Raw genomic sequence first — 22,464 nt, 5'->3', positions numbered from 1 at the left:
AAGAAAAGGAGGGGGAGGAGGAGGAGGAGGCCGGCTGCAATTATCTCCTTTGTCTTCCACTGATGAAACACTGCCTGCTGCGTCCCCATTGTTTCTCCACCGCTGCTCATCGGCGCATTTGTTTATCCGGGTGATTAATACGATGGCCCTCCTCCGAGTGCCCGGCCCTGACTTGACTGTTGAGTCACACTGACTCACTGGAGACACATGTGTCACGCTCTTATGCAAACATTCCCACGCACATGTTCGAGGTAAAGGAATTGTTTTTGTCCACGCGCACGCGTGCTGCTCCTCCTCTTCCTCCTCTTCCTCCTCCTCCTCCTGTGGGGCCAGATGTTGTGAGCAGGAAAAACACATCTGGTAGCCCTGACAGGTAACTGTTATTTTCTGCTCTGCGGGACAGAAAGCAAGTCGAGAGAGTGATTGTAGAGCGGGGGAGAAAATTGGCCCCCTTTGCAGTTGGGCTGGATAATAATAGAAATAATAATAATAATAATAATAATAATAATAATAATAATAATAATCATTTGGATAAAGAAAAGCTTGAGATTTGAGTTGTGAAAGTTGTTTTTGTCTTAGCAACAAGTGCAAACACAGAGGACTTGTTTCCCTTCCCAACTTGATTTGTACAGGCGTTAAAATGGAAAGCAGCGGGAGCCGTAGCCCAGAGCGGTGGCTGGGGATGTGATGGCGGAGCCGCCCAACTGACTTTGGGAAATAGGACGAGACTTTACCAACAGAGGAACCGATTGAAAAGACCCCAATAGAAGAAAGCTCAAAAGTGTTTGGGATTTTATAAAAACCTAAAAATTGGCTGGCTTGAAAACAAGCATTGAATGTGTCGATGCGGCATGAGTGGCTGAGCAGCACTCAAAGGTCATGCCCGGCTTCTTTGGCTATGGTGAGTTTTCCTCTAAAGTCCGGACTTTCTACTCCAGATACCAGGGTGGAAGTTTTACCCGTCCAGCTGCAGATACGGGCATTAAAAAAAGATTACAGCTCGTGGCCTCTGACATTAAAAATTATTCCTGGCTCATCCTTTCAGCTTAGCCATCAAAATACTGTCAGAGGGCAAGAGCTACTCCAGTGCTGTGGTACAGCAGCCCTTTAAATGTCAGAAGTAAATGGCTTTGCAGACAGTTGAAGGTTGAAAAAAAAACAAAACAGGAAAAATAAAGCAAAAAAATGTTTTAATGCAAGGGAGTGAAGAACAGAGGAAGACTTGAATGATGGAAATGAGGTAAAGAAAATATTTGTGTAAAATGTCCTGAGACAGAACAGACAAGCTCAAAAAATAATCATATATATATATACATATATACATATGTATGTATATATATATATATATATATATATATATATATATATATATATATATATATATATATATATATATATACATATATATATATATATATATATATATATATATACATATACATATATATATACATATACATATACATATATATATACATATACATATATATATATATATATATATATATATATATATGAAAATATAGAGTGAAAAAACAAGCATTAAAAGAGGATCTGTGTGTGAGGAACGGTGAGAAGTGAGGCTGCTCGGGGGCTGAACCTGTGGGAGCAGCTGTCAAAGCTTTGATACCATCTTAAAGCACGACAAGAGGGAGAAAGAAACAACATCCTCCCCCTCTGTTTTCTATTTACTCTCTCTGCTCTCGCGCCTTATTAAACGGTCGCGCCATGCGACAAAGAGAACAAACCCGCCCCGCTTACGCTCAACGGCAAACCGAAAGATAAAAACGTCCCCAAACACGAAAAAGCGTTTTTGGCACCCGCAAAATTGGCGTGCCGGAGGGCGAACGAGGGAGTACGGACAAGTCTTCTCACCGGTGAGGACGCGGTGATGAAGATTAACGGACGACCGAGGGGGAGGGAATACAAGGAGCATTGGAAAAAAAGGAGGAAACAGAAGAGTGGGAGCGGGAGGAGGAGGATGATGAGGAAGAGAAGGAGCTGGGCTTTGCTTTCCTGCGGTGTGTGTGACTCCGCCCTGAAGCTCTGGCTTCACCTTCCCCTGCTGCCGACAAGTGCATTAAATGCGACTTTTCCAGGTATTTGAGTGTCACTTCCTCACTGGAGTAGCTGCGTTTCCAGTTCGTATTTCTAAAATTTCGACAAAGTACAATTGCGAATTTGCAGGTGTTTCCATTGAGCGGTGTGAATCGCATAAGCCGTAATTCGACAAAGTATTTTCGTACGAAAATTTAGGTTTGCTTTTGTTTGTTTAGGTTTGTTTGCTGTCAAGAATGGTTGTTAAAATTTTCTCTTTGATTACTTAAATTGATTAATAAAAATATTCTGTAATTTTTTTCCCCTGTTTATTTCGTGGCGAGACGTTAGGGATCGTTCCCATCCAGCACAGCGAGCCGGGGTTTGGACTGTTGCCATGGCAACAAGTTAAGCCACGCTCTCTCTCTCTCTAACGGCGGCGAGCAAGCGAGTGGGCGGGGGGAGGGAGGGGCCCAACCGGACGGAATGTGCACAGGCAAGACTGTCCGTCTGTTCCTCCGACCGTCCGTCCACTTGCATGTTTGTTTTCCCCGTCGTCAACTTCCTCCGCAGCCTAAATGAATGACGCATTCAAATCCAAACGGAAATCAAATCATCAAAATGTAAAAAAAAAAAAAAAAAAACATAAGCGAATGTAATTCGGCTTATACGCTTCACACCATTCAGTGGAAAAATCTGCAAATCGCAATTGTACTTTGTCGAAATCTTAGAACAATCGCTTTTATTGTGCGGACAAACTGCATTGGAAATGCAGCTGGTGACGCCACCTGTCGCTCTCCCCTGGTCTTCTGCCTGTTTGCGTGTTGTGACCTTCGCCTTTCATCGAGGCGCGGGTCAATCAGGAGAGTGTTTACCAGGCGGCCCAGGCTGCGGCCACTCCTGCCATCGGATCGATACCTGCCTGCCACGCGGCGCGCCATTACAGCATGACACCGCACTGCACTGGACTAATGTTTATTCACCTCTCACGTTCCTCTCTGTGTGCTGCATCTCCCATTAGCTGCCGCTGCTGCTGCTTCTTCCTCTTCTTCACCCTCTCTATCCGCCTCCCACACCACACGCCCGTCACTCTCCAACACAACAAAGCTCCTGTTTACCGGACGACACGGGCTATCAAGAGTCTTTAGCGTCTGATTAACTGCAGTCCACCAGGAGGACGTAGTTGTTTAGCTAGTTGTAGTTTTGAAAGGTCATCTGACATGAGGAACTCCCACAATGGAGCAAATTTGCTCCATTGTGGGAGTTCCCCGTTTGCCCTGCACGCTTTTTGGGGCCATTGCGTGAGCTTGACTGGGTCACATGACTTGGAGGCCGTCAGCACAGATGTTCAACAGGTCAGACAGAAGGCGAGGGGGAGGGACTCACAGTGTGGCCCTGTGCCGGAGGCCTCCAGTAGGTCTGGGTGGCCTTGTCGTAGTGATGATGCTGCTGCGCCCGCTTGTCCCGCTGCAATGAAGAGGGAGCCCTCTGGTGGTGGCACTGGCACCTGGTCTGCTGACCCTGCGGCGGGAAGGAGAAGCAAGGAGCGGCACATGAGCGGGAGACTCGAACACAAAGTTGGATTGACCTCATTTTGACTTGAGAAAAGTGCGAAGAAGAAAAAAAAAAGAAAAAAGTCTTTGCTCGCTTCAGTAGATCTTCGTGTCTGCATAAAAAGAGGATGTAACAAAAAAATAGGAAAAAACTTATTTGAAGTGGAATGTGTGAAGGTGACGAAAGACCATCTATGATAGAAATGCGGGATTGCAGCCGAGTTCAAGCAGGCTTTTTTTTCTTTAAGTGAGCACCTTGAATTTATTAGGCACTGGGTTTCTATTCCTAAGAACCGTGAGGAGAAATGAATGTGTCAGTTTTTCATATTCGAGGTCACAAGTTCCGAAGCGCCACGCGTCGTCGGGTCTGTTGTCAAACACAAACCAGCAATCAGCAGATGTATAAGGACACGACGAGCAACACTGGGGTCAAAGTCAGAAAAGGAAAAGTCTTAAAAAGTAACCTCAGCACATTTTACATTTTTCAACAAAGATTATCTTCCATTTTCTCACTAGACCCGCCGACGATGGTGGATCTGCGACGCACAATAAACATCTTTGTGAGCGGCATTTTCTTTTCTTTTTTTAATAGCAGGGCAGAATAATGGCACATCGTCCTGCGCCCGGCTGCATATGTGCCACAATCAGACAGAAATTGTTATTCCAATTCACAATTCAGCCCATAATGGGTGGCGGAGAGAGCGGCATTCTGTCAAATCTTTTTCTTCTCTCTCTCTCTCTCTCTTTCTCCATCTTTGAAAGCTCCACTTCTCTCTCCGCCATTATTTCATTTTCTATCCCATTCTTTCCTCTAAGGCCCCCCAACACACACACACACACACACACACACACACACACACACACACACACACACACACACACAGAGTACCACAACGGACCCACACACAGCTCCATTGTTTTCTCATTACTCCATTATGTTCTGTTCAGTCAAGCGCCCCTGCCCACCCCGCTGCATCTCCACTGCATCTCCACAGTCCTCCGTGACGCTTCACCCACTTCTGTTTATGCGACTCGTCAGCGACGGCAGTCTCACATTTTAACCAGTTTACCAGAGGCGCTGCACGTCCAGTAGGCCGGTGGTGGGCGCGCATCATGTCAGGCAGACTCCAGGGAATCCCGACAGACACTGTAGCTGAGCTGTTTCCTCTCTATTTAATGCAAGGGGGTGACTCAGCACTTTTGCACTGATTCGCTTTTAATGTGTTTTTTTTTTTCCCCTGCTGGTTGGACAAAAGAAGCAATCTGAAGTTGGTTAAAAAGAAAAAAAAATCAATATACTTAATCTGTTTTGAATAAAGTTTAAATAATGAATACATTTTATATGAGGCAGAATTATTCTCAATCCCCACTCCAACCTCGGCTGCCACCACTTAAAGGCCCAACCCTCGATTTTTGCACGCTCACGTTTGGCACCGGCGAGCGCCAAGTTCAGCTTGGCCGGCGCGGAGGAGCTGGGAGCCACGTTTTTAAGGTGTGAACACAAAGGCAAAACAAAAAAGCTGTTACGTTAACACTTTAAAATGAAAGAGCCACGATAATGCACGACAAAGTGCCAAGTTTCACGTGGATTTGCACGCGATGATCACACGCTTGGTTACAATAATGGGCAATGGCAATAAAGGCATTAGCACGCTTGCACTAACTAAAAAGCTGCATCCTAGTGGATTGGCGCATTACAAATACTGCTTCACTGAACCACACGGCTGCTTAAAGGCATCACAGGCGGCCGATATCCTGTTTCACGTGGGTGCCGCTACTTGGCGACTGTTACAGCTTTTGACGAAATTCCAAGGGGCAAGCGTGAGGGGAGAAAAAGAAAAAATGACCGCAAGACTGAGTCTAATGATCAGGTACAGCCCTGTTAAAATCAGCATCTTCTTCCCTCATGTCGGGTCCCCACCAGTGCGACAGCAGCTCGAGCGTCGTGCTTCCCCTCTCGTCCGCCCTCGACATAAGCTAACAATCTTTCCTCTTCCTGCCACTGCGAGTCATTTGCTTAAGGCGGAGGCCTGGCCAGAATAAAAAGTATAAAATAGGTCCTCTGTTTTCCTTGACTCTCCTCGCTTGTTAAGGGTGATGTTCCATCAGCGGCAGCCCAGGCCTGGAGAGACCTGCAGCGGGTGGGTGCCGTCTCTATAATTGGAGACATGTGGTGTGGCCGGGACGATTTGAATAATGTCAGCCGAGTTTACGGCTGTTTTGCTAACAAGGGAGCCTTGTCATGACACAAACGAATATTCGAGAGGCGAGGGAGGCGGCTTTAAGTGAACAGAACGGAGGTTATCGCTATGCAGTCTTGAGCATGTCAGAGAGAAATGCCCGCAGTAGTAGCGTGCGCTAAAAACGCCTTTTTCATTGTTTTCGCGATGACATCATAAATGCCTCACGTTTGGCGAGCCTAGAGGAAACGTCTCGCCACTTGATCTCGTGCCTTTTTTTTCGTGATCCAATTTGAAAAAAAAATAGGAGGCGTGAAATGCAGATGCAGACGTTAATGTGAAGTCAGTCCATCTTAGCTGCGTTTCCATTGCCCCCAGAATTGCGCAAAACCTGATTATCGCAATAAAAAAGTGGTAATGGAAACGACCAATCTTAACAACAGACCAACATGAACCAACAAAAGCAGACGCTAAGCAAAGGCTTAAGCGTTTTACACTACTCAGTGGAAACACCTGCAAATCGCAATTATACTTTGTGGAAATTTTTAGAACAATCGCTTTTATGTCGTGAAAAACTGTAATGGAAACGCAGCTTCTGATACAAACAAAAGCCACGGGAACACAAAGTAGAAACATCACCGCTGGAGGAATAATAGTTTTGCCAGTAAGTGTTTTGTAAGCACTCGGGCTACACGGACGCTGCAAGAATAGCAAATGCACTCCCGAGATTGCTCTCACGCTCCCACTGTATGAGACTTGATTTCCTTCAGCGGTGATGGCAAACAATATCGTATTTTAATACATTTTTCCTTGTGCACAAGGATAAGGTGTGTTTAATATTAGCAACCTCTGAATGGATCCTCTCGTAAAGAGGACGCCCAGAGTTTCTCCCTCTCTGCTCTCCTGCCCCAGGTTTTTTTATTCACATACTCAGAGGGTAAGAGGGCCCTAAACCCGCAGCGGCCCTCTTATATATCCTATTGTCAGTCTCTCGTCCCGTTATATGTGTCCTACAACATGTCCCTCAACACTACCGACACTTAACTTCCCGACAGCAGGGCCGCAGTTGACACCAACTCACCGTTTGTTCCTGCTGCTGCTGCTGGAGTTGGAACGTGAGCTGGGCGATGGTCTTGTCCCGAGTCCTCAGCTCCGCCTTGAGTACCTGCACCTCTTTTATCAGCTCCTCCAACTGAAAACACGCAGAAAACACAGAAGCATCAGGTGATTTGAAACAATTTGATGCAGGTGAGACATTTTGCACATGGGAGGAGGTGGCAAGCAACACTTTCTACAAGTGCAAAACTCGTGGATGGTTGTTGTGGACGACGATGCCTTGTGCAAAACTCAAAAACCCAGCAGAAAGTGGAGAAAACGTTTTTTGTGTGTTGTTGTTTTTTTTGTTTTGTTTAGACTTAAGCAGCTACTGTGATATTTGCATCGTCGCTTCTGCTGCTGCTGTGGCTGTTTACTGTTTTGCAGAAGCTTCACGCTGTCTTCCACAAATAATCGCCGCCTCTTTTTTTTCCCTCTGTGGTCACCTAATTGGTCCGGTCCCTTTAGATGGCTGGTGTTCAAGATGGATCCATGAGATTTCAGATATAAAACCTTCCAGCTGTCTTGCAAAAATTCTAATTCAGGAGAATAAAGATTTCTTTTCTTTTGTTTTTGTAAAGTGTACCTGCGACGCGCTGCTGTTGTCTTCTGTCTCCACAGGAACATCTGGAGATGAGTCTGTGTCCTCTAGCTACAAACAGACAGCACACACAGTGTGAAGTGTAAACACAGACGCAGCACAAATACAGCCAGCTAAATCAATGACAGGAGCCCCAGGCGCCACCCGGAGAGCAACACCTCACGACGCCGGCGTATGTTTCCTCTGCAGCACGTACGGTGTGTTCGACCCTCAGACGTCAGCTCGCGGTGTTGGAAAACTTACACAGACTTGATGCGCGCGTTTGGACGTTTAGCACATTTGTTTCAAAGGTACAGTGTGTAAAATTCTGCCATCTAGAGGTCAGATTTCAGATCGCAGCACTCATTCGCTCACCGGCCATCTCCCAAGCTTTACGATTGCCTGCGCACACAAACCTGGACACCTCATCCACCTTCTTCTTCTTTGGTTTATTTGAGGATCATTCAAGTATACAAGTACAAAGATAACCGCAACGTTGGTGAAACAGGTTAAGGTGAAAAAAATTGTTTTTCCTTGTTTTTGATGTCTTGAATTTTCACATTTAGTGCTGTGACTGACACAGTCATACACAATTAAACAGAGGAGTTGTTTTGATCTTCTTTTCTTTGGCTTTCATCAGAAAAAGGGTCAATTCCCGGCTGATGAATCGCAAGGCGAAACGCTTCACGTTTTAATTAAATAATTAACCTTTTGTTTTAATTAGCCGTCCATCTGCCGTGCGTGTCAGGTATGTTCGCTCAGGAAAAACCAGCGGGCACCTCTGAGGTTTGTGCCGAACGCCTGAACGTTACCACGACGAGAGAAACATCAATTAGGATTCCGAAAGTGCTGGAGGCTCGTTTCCCAGTCGCTCCCATGAGCCGCACATCATAATTTGAAAAATGTACAAACTGAGTTACTAATGGGCCAATTGAAATATTGGCTCTCTCGAGGCAACACAGGCGAAGCTCCGGACTAATTTGCGGCGGCTACAATGAACACATCTGAAGGAGACTTTTGATATCAGGCACGAGTGTCACTCTGGATGCTGGGGAGGATAAACTGAGTCAAGGCCTCCAAGTTAATTTCATCCGGCTGAGTGTAGGCTGCAAAGTGCCTTAATGTGATTGTGAGAAATTCTGCATTCCTGTGCCAACGTCAAGGCACCTCTGTGTGTTGGACTCGCTTATGAATGCACAGCCATGCTATACATCTCTATTCATTTTTGTTGACAATCACCCACCCGGTATTCTGTCTCAGAAAGCAAATCTTCGTTCTTATAATTGTAAATCCTCTGATTGGCAGCCCTCACCCTGACTCTCAAGTGAACAAAAAGTGTAACGTACGGTGGCCGACAAGGGCCAAACACGATAAAACTGCCTAATGCACCTTTGTTGGCAAAAACAAAAAAAGGCCAAAAAAGGTCTCATTTTCTCATTAACCCACAGGGGCGATCTTAGCGCAACAGCTCAATGGAGAGACGTACAATTGTATAATTTGTTGCAAACACATTTCAGCAACTGCATATAAATAAGAAGATCAGATTGGAATTTTCTGATGAATACCAGGGGCCCTCAGGTCCCTTCTGTTCCGCGCCGACTCACGCAGCCATGTGTTCCTACCTGCAGCATCGTTTTCAGCCGCAGCAGCTGGTTCTTCAGCAAACTGCAGTCCTGAGTCATGTGTTCGAGGGTGAGCTCATCCAGCATCTCCATGTAGCCACGCCGCCCACCATCGGAGGGAGCAAGGCGGGTCGACAACCTCTGGGCCTTGAGGCCGTCGTAGTGCTGGACGGCGTGGTGGCTCCTGAGGTTGGGAGACAAAAACAGAAAGGACGGTGGGGATCATTGGGATTACCGCTAGGTACGTCTCGCCTCAGGGTTCTGATTTCAGCAGCAGGCCGGGTCGTTCCGGAGCCTGGCGCCGCCTAACCTGCTATCATAGTGGAAGTGATCCTGGCCACTCCAGCGCTGGTGCTTGCGCCGCTGCCCCTGTCGAGACCCCCTCTCCAAACGTTCGATGTGAGACATCCTGTCAGCGTCTGAGAAAGGTGGAAAATTGGGGCACAGTTAGCCGCGGTGAGTGCACGGCCGGCATCATAGGGAGAGCGCGGGAGGGGTGAAGGTGTGCGGGGTATGGACGTGCAATCGAAGGGAAGAGTGTTTGGGATTTTGTCTGCGCCGCCGCAAAAACGCAGAGGCTCACGGAAGGAGACTTCCTGCAAAAGACAGGGCTTGTTTCTGCAAAGAGCAGTGTTGCTGTGGCTCAGCTGTCCTCGTACTGTGGCGCAGACGCACTGCGGAGCTGTCACACTAATGTTTTAGCTCCTTTATTAGTGTCTGTGCGTCAAAACAACAATCTGATCCATCTCATTCTCCATTTTTCCCACATCTGTCTCCCGAGTTAAATGCCTGGGGGAAAAAAAAAAGAAAGAAAGAAAGAAACGCGCTCACACACACGGGCGACATGGCTGTTTCATTTTCCGAAGGTAAAGGCCACAGCATTTGGTTACACTCAGCAGCGTACAGCTGTGAAACAAACCCTGACCGCAACGAAATTGGCAAATCACAGCAGTTCAAACCCCCCAGGGGAAAAAATAATAATAAAAAAAACTCTCCCTGTGCGTCAAACAATTCCTCGAGAAAATAGACAACGAGCGCAGGGCGATGGCAAAAGACTCCGACAGCTACTGGAAGTGTGAGAGTCTCTAATCCAAGCAATGTGGCAGCGGCCGTTAAAATACTTTACCCAGAGTGTCAGCGCATAGCTCAGCAGCAGACGGACCACCGTTTCACTCTGAGCTGCAAACTCGAGCCCCTCCGATAGAAGAAGTCCTCTAAATGACGTGCGGGCAGACAGCCAGTCAGACAGTCAGTAAGACAGACAGACAGACAGACAGACGATCCAGACGCGGTGAAATGACTCCAGCCCTGACAGCCGCTGAGGAAAGCGGGTCCGTCTCCAACACCCCCTCTCCCTGGTTCTGTCTCTCGTTGATTGTCTTGTTTTTCTGGGAACTCCCCAGGAGCCGGAGCTGGGAGGAGAGGACTGTGCGGCCCGGAGGAGGTGCTGGGAGAACAGCTGAGGGGGAGGAGGAGGAGCAGCGGTCGGGGTCCGGGACGCCGGACAAGCTGCGAAAACACTCTGCGGTCAAGTGACCCGACACACATTACAGACGAGACCCCCCCGCCCCCTCCGCCCTCCACTTGTTGCTGCTGCTGTTGTTGTTGTTTTTGTTTTACCGCCCCTCTCTCAGTTTTCCCTCCTCCTTCCTGTTTTGTGGCAGCCGGGAAAGGAAACACCCTCCGCGTGAAGACCCACCCAGTGGGCCGGAGCGAACTGGACACTGCAGCCGTCCCGTGACACGTGCAGCAGCCATGACGTGCAGTGATATAAATATGGCCTGGAAAAGAGTGGGACGGCTCTGGTTCACATTCCTGAGGACTGAACGCTTCCCTCCGTCTCTCCCTCTCTCTCTCTGTCTCGCCCTCTCTCTCTCGCTGTCTTCCTCTGCCTTCCTCCCCGGCGCCTCATCAACAAGATCACTGTTTACCGACTAATGAAGGATATCAAGTCGAAAAGCTGCCTGGCTAATTACTCAAAGTGCATTCAGCCATTATGCAATCGAACACAATAGGCTCGCCGTAAATTTATCAGGCTTTTAAGGGGGCTTAAGACTTTACTCTCCCAGCAATCTGCTAGCTGCATTTATGATGATGCTGGACTTCCTAATCTATGCATATTGAAAGGTTCCTCATCAAGCAAAAATGTGATTTACTGCATCAAATAATGAGGAATGAACTGTGAGCAACACCACTAAAAATACAATCCAGTCCGTTTGTTTGTATGTGTGGAGAATCAAAAGAGGGAAAAACAAACAGACGCTGCAACTTGAAGACCACTTGTGCCACACGGGAAGGAACTTACTGAGCAGCCGACAGTAAACTAAATTATTTTGTTGGAAATTGTTCCAGTTGCAACTTGGAACATAACAACAAATCTGGTAAATTCTTTGCCAACCAACTAAGTCTCAACAGTACGAGGGATTCAGCGGCCAAAGCAACACAAAGCCAAGGAACTCAATGTTTTGTCCTGGTTGTTAAGTCTGCAGTAGCACCGACTCTCTACAAGATGGTAGCAGATTTTTGGAGTGCAAAAAATCTCCTGGACGTGAATTATGCCAAAGCCCTTGTTGGGTTTTATTAGGGTGACAAACTCAGCCAGTAATGATCATAGAGCTGTAGACTGACTGACCGCGTCAACCTGGAGTTATTCTTACATGAATAAGAAAAGATGCGCCTGTCTGTGGCTTAACTGGAAATCCCTCTATGCTAAATTATGTACATTCTTGAACTCGTGAAGCCTTTTTATTTTGATGCAGATGCTCGACAGCTCAAGGACAAATGAGCAGATTCCTGCAGGACAAAACGAGGAAGCAGGAAGCCGCACTGGCGTCTTTGGTTCCTGCCTGGCTGCCACCTGCTCCACCTGACGAGATTGACTTCTGTCTGGTAGGAGACTGATTCTGTTGTATACGTCGTTTTGTGCTCTTGTTCCCGCCCCCCCACCCCCCTTTGAAATGTGATGTTATTGTCACTGTGCTGTTGTTGTGCGTCAACCATTCCCGGAGACCTGTAAAGGTTTTTTGTTTGGATAATGAGATCTGAGGCTGGGATGAAACACAATGGTCTGATAAAATATCTGACGACAGCAACTATGCTCAATGGTGCTGCTGTGGCGATAAAGTGACCTGATCTGGCTTAGCGCTTGAAAAGCGGCCGTTTTAATACTTGATTGAGTTTACAACATTAAAAAGGAAGAAAACACGGTCGACGAGACAAACGGATGAACGCGGCCTGTGACTTGAGCGAATCATGCAAACTAACAGGCTCAGTAACAGTTGCCCGTGTCGACACTGACGTCGAGCTGAGCTCGTGCGCCTCTTTCACAGTCGCTGCAGCTGGACGGCCGGCAGAATGGATTTCTCCCAAGTCAGCTTAGCCCGGCTTTCACGCAAGGCCAGGCTGTGTGACAGCGGTGGAGCCGCAGCGTGAGCAGCCGACGGCTAACGGTTTGCAACAGTGCCGAAACAAATCTTTAAAATCTTTAAGGACGTTCTGAAATCTTTAAAGAGTTGAAGCAAGACCGATGAGGCCTTGATGTTGCAATTATGCAACGCAGTTATGAGAAAGAATGAAAGACTGCTGCCAGAGGGGTTATAGAAGAATAAGCTAAGACTAAACTATTGGTCATTACAGTGGAATAGAAACAGGAAGTACATTCGAGGCTGCTTTTGTGCATAAGCATGTGCATGCATTTGAATGCGAGTGCGCTGACCGTGAGAGCCGTCCTCCGGGAGGTCCACATCCAGCATGAGGTCGTCGTCGTCCAACTCTCCATTTCCTGGAGCTTCCAGATTATGCAGGATGTCCTGGGAACCATGACAATCACAGGTGCCATTTTAGTTCACTGATCACACCGGGAGCCCGGCATTACGGCAACATTAGCATCATTATGTAGTTTTGTCTGTGGGTGACGTGCCGTTGGGAGAAATGCGAGAGGTCATCAGAGGTCAGATGCACGAGACTCTGTACGGATTTAAAATGAGGGGGGGGGGGATTGACAGGAGCTGCCTGCACACTGTGTATGATATTATTTTGAAATTGTTGGTATGAAGAAGGCTAATTTGTGTGTGTTCTGTTAGCTTAGCATCGAAGCTAAGGGAGGCTCCCTTAGCTTTGATGCTAATTGACGTTATAGAAGCAGCTACGCTAAAACTCACTCTCTCTCTCTCTGTTTTGTGTGCGACACTCAAAAACCACATCATTTATGGCAGAAATTCAGCGTAAAACTCTCAAATTCTCAGTCGAGTTTCACTTTATTTTATTGAACTCCACCGCTTGCATAACCGTAAACCATAAAGCGTCATATAAACGGCAAGCGGAAGCAATCAAAGCCTTTCTAAACACGACAGAGTGGAAGTGCTCAGCTGAGCGCTTAAGATGCAAAGTCCCGGTTGAGTTATGATGACACGTGTTTATAATTTCCCCTCATGTATAATTTTTATACCCTTGGAACTAATTCAATGCAATTGCGACCAATAAAGCTCAATCAAACGGCGTCATATATCCTTCTTTCCCAACCTGCAATACAGCTACGCGCTTCATGAACAGCAGCGTTTCCCCCACCTGCCTTGAGAAGTAGCTACCAGGCTCCTTTGGAACACATCCTTCAATTACCAATGACAACATAAAAAAAACAAGATAAACTCCAGCACAGTCAGGCTCGCTGCCGTGTTCCCATCTATAAGATAATTCAAAGGCGGATCCAGGAGCCCAAGAAAATGAACCGATGGTTTTAAAGCTTCACTATTTTTTCCAAGGCAATTTGGTGCTTCATGAAACCAAATTGACAGGACTTTGACTTTGGGGACTCTCTCATCAAACTACGAGCTGAAGAAATGTGACTGCTGGGGGGTGGGGAAGAAAAAAAAAAAGAAAAACCCTGCTGCACCGTGTTTAAGGCTTAACGAAGGAGGGAAACGGAGGGAAGGACAATAAACAAAACATCACGCAGCCTCTCGGAAAGAATATCCACCAGCAACGCAGGAGCCTTTGTTGTATGCGACAATGCACATATCAAGCCGCCGCGTCTCCTTTGTAGCATCTGTCGTCATTAGATTTCTGTCTCCCCCCCTCCTTTATACGCTCGTCTCATTACTTCGGCAAAGTCCAAATTCCCATCAGTCCAAGCGTGACACGCGGTAGCTTTATTCTGAAGGGGCTTTTTTCAGAATACGAACGCGGTTGTGCTGAAATGTTGCCATGAAATTTGGTGGGACTGTGGTAGAACCAGATACTGTGGAGGCTCCAGACAGTCTACAACATTCCGACACGCGTGTTTGTGTGTGTGTGTGTGTGTGTGTGTGTGTGTGTGTGTGTGTGTGTGTGTGTGCGTTTATGAAAGAATCCCAGCGGTTAAACAAAACACCTGCCACAGAACAGCAAACACTGGAAAAACAGAATTTGTTCATTCGGTGCACCGACTCGACTCTGCACTGCAAAAGAGCCGCATGCAAGTTTAACAAAAAAGAAAAATACAACTAGATGTTGCAATGTACGAAAGCAGCAGTGCTTAGCTAACACACGGGGGGACAAAATGTAACACTGAAGACACCTGCTCGCCTTCCATCGCTCCGCCAACCCAACCCATGCACACCTGCACAAGTCTCGTCTCCATATAAACATTAGCACTGAGCCACAGAAATAATGTAGGGTTGTTTTTTTGTTTTTTGTTTTTTTGCCTTTTCTTCATTTCGCCAAACGCTCACAGCTTCATCTCGTCTCTCACTTCCATCGACTGTCTCTGTTACGGTGTGTAACTCCAGAGGAAATTACATTTCACGCTGGCAGCGCACGACCGCTCGGAGCACTGAGAAATCAGGATAATCTCTCTCAGCAGAGGTGTGCGAGTCAGAGCGCGCACCAGTGTGTGTGCGCTCTGACTCGCACACCTCTGAACATACACACCCACTGCAGAAGACCTGGATTTGGCTTGACGGTTGATCATCAAACGGCCGCCAACCAAGTTCAGTTTCGAATCACAGCGCCATAAAGTATCTCGATGCTCTTTTGTTGATAATTCATCAACGCAAAAGGCCCCTAAGAGGTCGCGTGGAACCCTTCCATTTGAGCCGTAGCGTAGCGATGATTGCTGCTGGGGAAAGGACGAGCGACGCCTATGGCGAGGAACAGGTTCGGTCCGGACTGAGTCGCAGCTGCGAGTTCGCCGTTTACAAAATATGTTGACGTGTTGCCGGCGTGGCGATAAGAAAGCCGGCGACATTGTAGCGGCACTGCCAAGGTTTCCAAACGCACCCCCAGCTGCCACCGTAGCGGCAGCTAAATCTTCCGGCAAACACGCTCAGATCAAACAGTGATTAAAACCTTCAAAGTCACAGCAGAGGTTTTTTTTGCTTTTTTATTTTTTTTATTTTTAGCGGACCAACTTTTCCCCAACTTCGTACGTTCGCCATCCCCAAATGTCCAGGGTGTCTGGGCGAACTTGTAAGAGCTAAATTAAAGCTCATCACAAAAGCCTCAATTTTATCCGTTGACTGCACCGAGCGTCTCTTTTGAAATCTCCTACAGAGGAGGTTTCCTTCTTGTGGGCGGAATGCAGATTAGAATTCGTATCGCGCCGCACGATCTGCAAATCAAGCAGGTGCCTCGTTCTCCGTTCAATCAAAGCACTTCAATCTCAAGTGTTAGGTAAGAAAGCCAAATCAATAAGTGTCAGGGAGACGGGGATTTTTTTTTTCTTTTTTTTTTTAGGCTGACTGTACTTTCTCTTTTTTTTTTTTTGGTCTTTTGTCTCACACCAGTTCCGCTTTTTAGCTCCATTCATCAAAGAATAGGCAGTCCAGTGACTTCATTGGTTAAAGTTAACTTTAAGCGCGTCATTTTCCGGGACCATTACTTTCTGGAAGGACAGAAAGAAAGAAAACATGACATGCAAACAAGTGCACAAGCACAGAGAAATGGGCCAGCTTTGGGTGTCACGCTGCTTTGCTGCTGCTGCTGCTGCTGCTGCTGCTGCTGCTGAAAGTGAGTGTGTCTGGCGAGACATTAGCACTCTGACAGTATTAATCTTTACAGTCCATTGCCTTTGATTTGCTGCTGGGTTTTGATGGAGGACGCGTTTCCTACCCTCTCATTTACAGATATTATTGCAATCCATTTACCTGAATAATTTGCAGCTTGTGAAGTGAAACCTAAAAACTTTCCGTCGTGACGCTTGGCTCCCAGAGTCAAAACGCAGAATTATTAGAATGCAGCGCAGCCACCACAAGAAGCCTGATGGGCCTCCCCGGCTTAGACGTGGGTAATTAGGTATTCACCGCCAGCGTTTGAGAAATATGAGCTTTGTTGGTCCAAACGTCTGAGGAATAACACAAAGTAATGTGCTTTTTAAAAATGCCAAAAAATGAGAGCGACAGAAGAGCAGCGCTATGCTAGCGCTAAGCTTGTCCCGCTGTTTACAAACCACTAGCAAAGAGCTACGTCACCCCAAAAGAAAACAAGCCGTGAAATGGCATGGTATCTTAGAACATTACACGGCAAACCGGCCACCACATTGAATCCACTGACAGTTAAAAGTGGTGGTGGTGGTGGGGGGGGGGGGGTGGATAACTGCTATTTCTGCGGTATTTTGACATCACATATGCAGCGTGAAGGAAGCGGCTTTAGTGAAAGGCAGCGAGGCAAACGTGATGGTTTGGTGGATGACAGGACAGAGCTCTGGCAGGGAAACTGAAAGGGGTCACCGGCCAGGGGGACGGTGGGGGAGAGGACAGCTTGTCATCACAGAGGAGTCTCGGCAAAAAAGCAAAACGGGGCAAAGCGACGGCAGCGCAAAAAAAAAAAGGCTGCGTCCGCCGTCAGTCTGGAATCAAGGTGGAAACCAGGTGAGCTGTAAGCCTCATTAATCCCAAAGCGGAGCCAGTTTACTGGCAACATGATCCATAAACAGCTCAGCACTCTGTGGACAGAAGGCTTAAGCACCTCACTCATTTACACACTAATGAATTGACCCGTCCCCAACCCGATTCAACAGCAGCCCGAATTAGAGGGAGAATAAATAAATTGGAGGCGGCGGTGGCAAGTCGGCATTTTTTGAGAAAGCAAAGGCAGTTGCCAGTGGATTATGGAACCCCCAGGAGTTTGGCTGAAAAACAGACGGAGTAGAAAGAGGTTGGAGGGGGGAGGCGAAATGGATAAGAGGAACAACACGCTGCAAAGAGCAGCGCAAATAGGCGTTGCTAATCCCAGAGAGAAATGGGCTGTAGACTGACGTAATTAGAAGAGACAAAAGTTGAATATTCAGCTGTTGTTTAGTTTTGATTTTTCCGCAAAGTCACACGTTGCGACACCGCGGTGGAAATTTCCATTAAAGTGCATCGCCGGCAGCGAGAGAAAGTCCAGCAAAACAAAAGGAGAAAAACGAAAAGTGGGCCAATCAACTTTGAAGTCTGACTAAGCCACTTATTTTTCATGACTCGCGCTTTTTCAATCTCACCACAGAGTCTGATGGGATGGTGCTGAATGATTGAGCGGCTGATGATTGAAGGTTCTGAAATAAGACGGTGCAGTCCCGCTGCGTGCACCATCATTGAGATGGGTAATGTGTAAATCACAGGCGCAGAAAGAAACAACAAAATAAAACTGGAAGAGAGGGTTCCATTCTATTAAATTTTGAAAATGTTTGATTTTTAAAATCAAATAAAGCGCAGGGAAGGTGCATAATACCCACTGTACCGTAAAAAATTAAAAAAATACAGGAGGCTCTTCGGACGTTCTATTATCTATTAGTTATGTATCATCATATTTTCATTGGTCTCTTCCTTTTATTGCTCACAACTCCCCTATTGAAATCAAAACAAGGCCAATATTCATCAATAAAATATGCTTTGTTGCGGCGCGTGACAAATTGCAGCTGAAAAATTGAAGTAGAAAAAAAGCATTGCGGCGGCCGTGAGAAGTGGCCCTCCATTTCCACATCGCTAATTTTGTGAAGCCGCTGCTGCTGCAGGGCTGCACGGTGCATCATGGGAACGCTATTATCAGTTCAGGTAGCCCACTCCTCGAATTTGCACAGTGGCGCCAGGCTGCAGATAGAGCGACGCAGCTTTGAGAAAGAAAAAAAAAAGAGGAAGAAAGAAAAAAAAAAGAAACATACTGGGGCACAAAAACAACCAGCGAGGGATGGCAGGAAGGGTGAACAGTGCCTCCAAGTGGACGGAGAGCAGCGCTGCAGAAGAAAAAGAACCCCGCTTGGAGCTGATAGCGGAGAGAAGAAATGAGTTTTATATGAAAGGCAGTCATGAATGTATATTGCTTGCCTTTCTATAAAACATTACATTTCTGTCAATACGACACACATTTTTTTTTTTTTCCTTTCCCACCCAGAATTTAATTTACAGCCTCCTTGAGTCTCCTCCGGGCTTTGTGCCACATGAGAGAGGGACTCCGCATACTCGTTTGAAGCCGCGGCATTAAGGGCGAGTGCACGAGAGAGGGGTGAACGCAAAGAAGAAGAAGGAGAAGAAGAAGAAAAAAAGTGACACGATTGGGATTGCGAGTTCCTCCGACTGGCGCGATGAACCCGGTGCACCGCCGTGGCTGCGTGCAGCCACCAGGCGGAAAACAGAGCGGGATGGATGGATGGATGGAGGCTCGGCGCCTCCAATTACAGTAAGTGGGCTCATTTCCTCTAATCAAACAGCTCGGTTAAATATCTCAGAGGCAGATTCCCAGTAGGGCTGATCTTCACACGGGGCGAAATGGGCTTCGCGCTCTTGCTCGTTCTCACCCATTTCCTCTTTAATCCCCTCCACCATCCTCCTCTGATGCACCCCCCCCCCTCCCCCTGCACCCCCCTCAACTTTTCTCCAGCTGCCGACACGATTTTTACATGCAAACATAAACAGAGACACGCAGCACGCAGAGCGAGATGGCAAAACTACACAAGCGCGCGTTGCTGGAGATAATAACGGCCCAACATCTAACACTCCAGTTACGTCACGTCGAGAGTAATTTCCATGTTCGGCACCCCCGTCCTCCGTGATACCGTGCGATAAGGCCGCGCAATTACATTTAAGCATTTCCTTTGTTGAAAAATGACGGATCATTCCACCGCAACGGACGATAATCTCGGTCAGGGGAGAAATTGGAGCTACTTTCCATGCATACACGAGACAAGGCAAATGATTTAGGCCGGCCACAAGATGGCGCAAACGCGCACGCGGCGAGCAACTTAATCGGGCACGCATGGCTACGGCATGTGTGTCTGCACCGCGAGGGGCGGCGAACACGCAACAGGAGACGCACACGCGTGCTTCCCCGTTCCCCTCTGCTGTATTTGCTCCAGGCTTACAGCTGCTGGCCTTGTTGTTGGGTGCGCAACGTCACATGACAAACGGAGGGTAAACGCACAAAAAGGCCCGGTGCAGGATTTGTTTCTAATCCAGTGCATTCTAAGCTCCTGAGAAATTCTCCAGATCGAGGTGCCTTGGTACGGAGAAACACAGAGGAGCCAAGTGAAGGCCAGAGGTGCAATTAACTCGCAGCTGGTGGTCGGAGCAGCAGGCCTCTCGGTAGCTGCCTTTCCATTAACCCTAGAATTGCACAGAACCTAAAATATCGCAATAAAAACTGGTCATGGAAACACCTAAACTTCTAAAAAAAAGCTCTCAAATATCGCTCAAAGGTTTTGACGCTGTCGTGAGGTGGTTTGTCAGGCGTATCCACATAGAGGTACGCCGCAAAAGTGTTGGTTTATTTGAAGACCCTCATTCCAAAATGTTCTAAGGGTTGGAAAACCAAATGACTTTTATTGTACTGCAATTATACCCTTTTATCAATGTATTCAGGGTAGTATTTTAAGCTTTTACCAATATAAAAAAAAAAAAATCATAAATCAAGTGAAACACTACACACTGGAATGTTGCTTAAACTTGCATTAGAGTTGTAGCTGTGCAGTAGTTTTGCTTTCAGAACTCGGACTCACCATGCTGTTGAGCTCCGAGTCGTCATTATTGTCGCAGGGATTTATGCCGGCCCCCACGAAGGGCTCGAGACCGTCTTCGTCCCACATGTAGGTTCCACCTGAGCTGTTGGAAGGCGAGAGCTCCACGGACGAGGCCTGGAGGACGTCACTCTGCTCCGAAGACAACAGCAGCGGCCCCTGCGAGTCCTCCATCGGGCTCTCTTCTTTGTGACCTGCGTGACGCAAAACCAGGAAAATTAAACATGTTGGCAAAAAGAAAACCTTCACCAAATGTGGAATCCCGTCGTTTCCTTACCTTCAAGGTCCATGTTGTCCCAGTCCAGGGTGTCGTTCAGAGAGCTCTGAAGGCTCTGGTCCCTGTTGCTGCTGTCTCCACGGTCGGCAAAGTCCTCGTGGCGGGCGCTGCAGTCGTCTAGAAACTCGTCACTGAATTCCCCTCTGTCCAGGGAGGAGGCCGAAGACAGGGACATGTCCTCCAAAGTCTCGCCTGCCGCCGGGCCGCAGCCCTGCGCCAGGGCGAGCCTCGCCGCCTCTCTCCCTCCTCCTCCATCTGCAGAACTCCCTTCGCTTTCGCTGTACGAGTCCGTTTTGTCCACTTCTGCAGCGGCCTGGGAGTCTCTCGCCACCCCCAGCAGTCCAGGAGCATCAGGGGCAGCCACTGATCTACTCTCTCTGGTCCTGCCAGGGAAAAGGATCTTCTGCTGCTTGACCTGCCCTGGTGAGGGTGACGGTGATGATGAGAGCCTGTAGGCCAAAGACCCTCCACTACTAGCTAGAGACTTGGTCAAGACGCAGTTGGGGAGCAGAGGCTTCCTGAGAGCGCCGGGTGTTCCGGGCGCCGACAGGGCCGATGAGGCTGCGGGCAAAGAAGAGGCGGCGGCCGTCGGAGTTTTACTGCACTGGAGCCCTCCGCCCAGACCTGCGCTTCCGTTCAGGCTCCCCAGTCCTGGACCGATCCGGCCGTTGCTCAGCTGCGGAGGCCTGAGGAAGGCGCTGCGGGGCGGCCGCAGCTGAGTGTTGGCCAGAGGCTTGGCCAGCTCCACGGCCCGGTTGAAGGAGAAGGAGCGGGTCATGGGCTGGCTGGTGGGCGAGGGGATCTGCTTGAAGTGGGTGAAGCTGTTGGAGCGGACCATGTTGTCGGCCCCCGGCACCGAGGCCTCGCCGGACAGCGAGAGGCTGTCCTGGGAGCTGCTCCTGGGAGAGCTGGGGCCCAGTTTGGGCCGAGCGAGGCGGGACTCCAGCGAGTTGGCGCCGCCGCTCTGGGCCACTTTCAGCCCGCCGTTCAGCGGACTCTGTCCCAGCGCGGCCCCCGCTTTGGGGCTGATTTTCAGCGGCTGCTTGGGGATGGCTTTGGGGCTGGAGACGGCCAGCGCAAGGGCGCCCGACCTCCGCAGTCTGGGGGTCCCCGGCAGGCCATTCTTTGCGTCCTTGGCTGGAGAGAAGGGTTGCGTCTGGTGAGTCTTGTCCTCGCCTCCGTCCCCGGGAGCGGCGGCGGCGGCGGTGGGGCTGGCGGGAGCCGCCGCTCCCGTCCCCTCGTCTCTCTTCCATTTCAGGGAAAAGGGCGTGGCACAGATGACGCCATTTGGCCGCGTTCCCGCAGGAGCGCCCTTCCCGTCTTGACTGGGGGCAGCCGGCTGGCTGAAGCCATTGGACGAGGTGGCGGCGGCGGCGGCGGCGGCACCTCCGCCTGAAGAGCGTCCGCCGAACTTGGGCAATCTGGACACCATGGCGGCCTTAATGGACGATTTTTCTTCCATGAGATGCCGAAGGAGGCATGTAGGAAACACGGAATCACACACAGCTAAAATGAAAAGAGAACGATAGACATGAAGTAAACCAGTAAATGTATGCAATTTGTCTTAAACTACCGGGTAGTTTTAGCTGAGCAACATCACAAAGCTCTGTGAAAAGCTGAAGATATCAAACACATATAACATTATAATATCTGATGTATTATTAGATATTAAATACTACATGCCGCTGACCTTTCTTAAGATAAACTTTTCATCAAAAGCCATTTTTAAAAGAACATTAATATTTCTACTGCTTTGAATTAAAAGAAAATGCATGAAAAAAAACCCTGAAGTAAACACCCACTTGATGAATTTGTCACACAGCATCAGTATGTGTCTGATTCCTATCATACACCAGGACTAACTGATTCAGGTCTAATTAGAAAAGAGTGTTTGCTTGGACTCAGTCCAGCAGAATAATGAACGTGTTTCATTCATTTGATTGCGACTCAGAGACAAGAAAAATCAAAAGATCCTTTTCCCGACTTCTCGACTTCAGAAAATACAACACGCTCAAGAAAATAAAGTCAGTGCGTGCGAGGCCAAATTGAGTTCCGATAATGATTCCGTCCACCTGCTGAAGTGTTTACCCGAGTGTCTCCTTTCCTCGGGCCGCTCGCTGTGAGGAGCATTAAGGATTAATCTGCCCAGATTACAAA

General features: G+C 48.1%; 1 protein-coding gene across 3 annotated transcripts in view; it reads right to left on the bottom strand.

Moving 5' to 3' along the window:
* The window catches only part of ccser2a (coiled-coil serine-rich protein 2a), a 32,580-nt gene extending 10,743 nt beyond the window's left edge, over window positions 1-21,837 (bottom strand). For 2 of the 3 annotated variants that reach the window (XM_076014082.1, XM_076014083.1), the window contains exons 1-8: window positions 20,308-21,837; window positions 20,013-20,224; window positions 12,783-12,876; window positions 9,378-9,486; window positions 9,068-9,251; window positions 7,452-7,517; window positions 6,852-6,962; window positions 3,424-3,558 (exon numbers count right to left, since the gene is read on the bottom strand). In XM_076014082.1, the coding sequence (XP_075870197.1) occupies window positions 3,424-3,558; window positions 6,852-6,962; window positions 7,452-7,517; window positions 9,068-9,251; window positions 9,378-9,486; window positions 12,783-12,876; window positions 20,013-20,224; window positions 20,308-21,769 (2,373 nt within the window). In that variant the 5' untranslated portion in view covers window positions 21,770-21,837. Of the gene's footprint in view, window positions 1-2,397; window positions 2,612-3,423; window positions 3,559-6,851; window positions 6,963-7,451; window positions 7,518-9,067; window positions 9,252-9,377; window positions 9,487-12,782; window positions 12,877-20,012; window positions 20,225-20,307 lie in introns of those variants that run through there. The other variant, XM_076014085.1, reaches the window with a different exon arrangement.
* Between the last annotated feature and the right edge of the window lie 627 nt (window positions 21,838-22,464).

The sequence above is a fragment of the Nelusetta ayraudi genome, unplaced genomic scaffold, assembly GCF_046127955.1.
Source record: "Nelusetta ayraudi isolate G7.1 ecotype Tasmania unplaced genomic scaffold, CSIRO-AGI_Nayr_v1 ptg000165l, whole genome shotgun sequence".
Lineage (NCBI taxonomy): Eukaryota > Metazoa > Chordata > Actinopteri > Tetraodontiformes > Monacanthidae > Nelusetta > Nelusetta ayraudi.
Note: the sequence above shows the minus strand (reverse complement) of the source record. Positions and strands in the feature narration are given on the sequence as shown.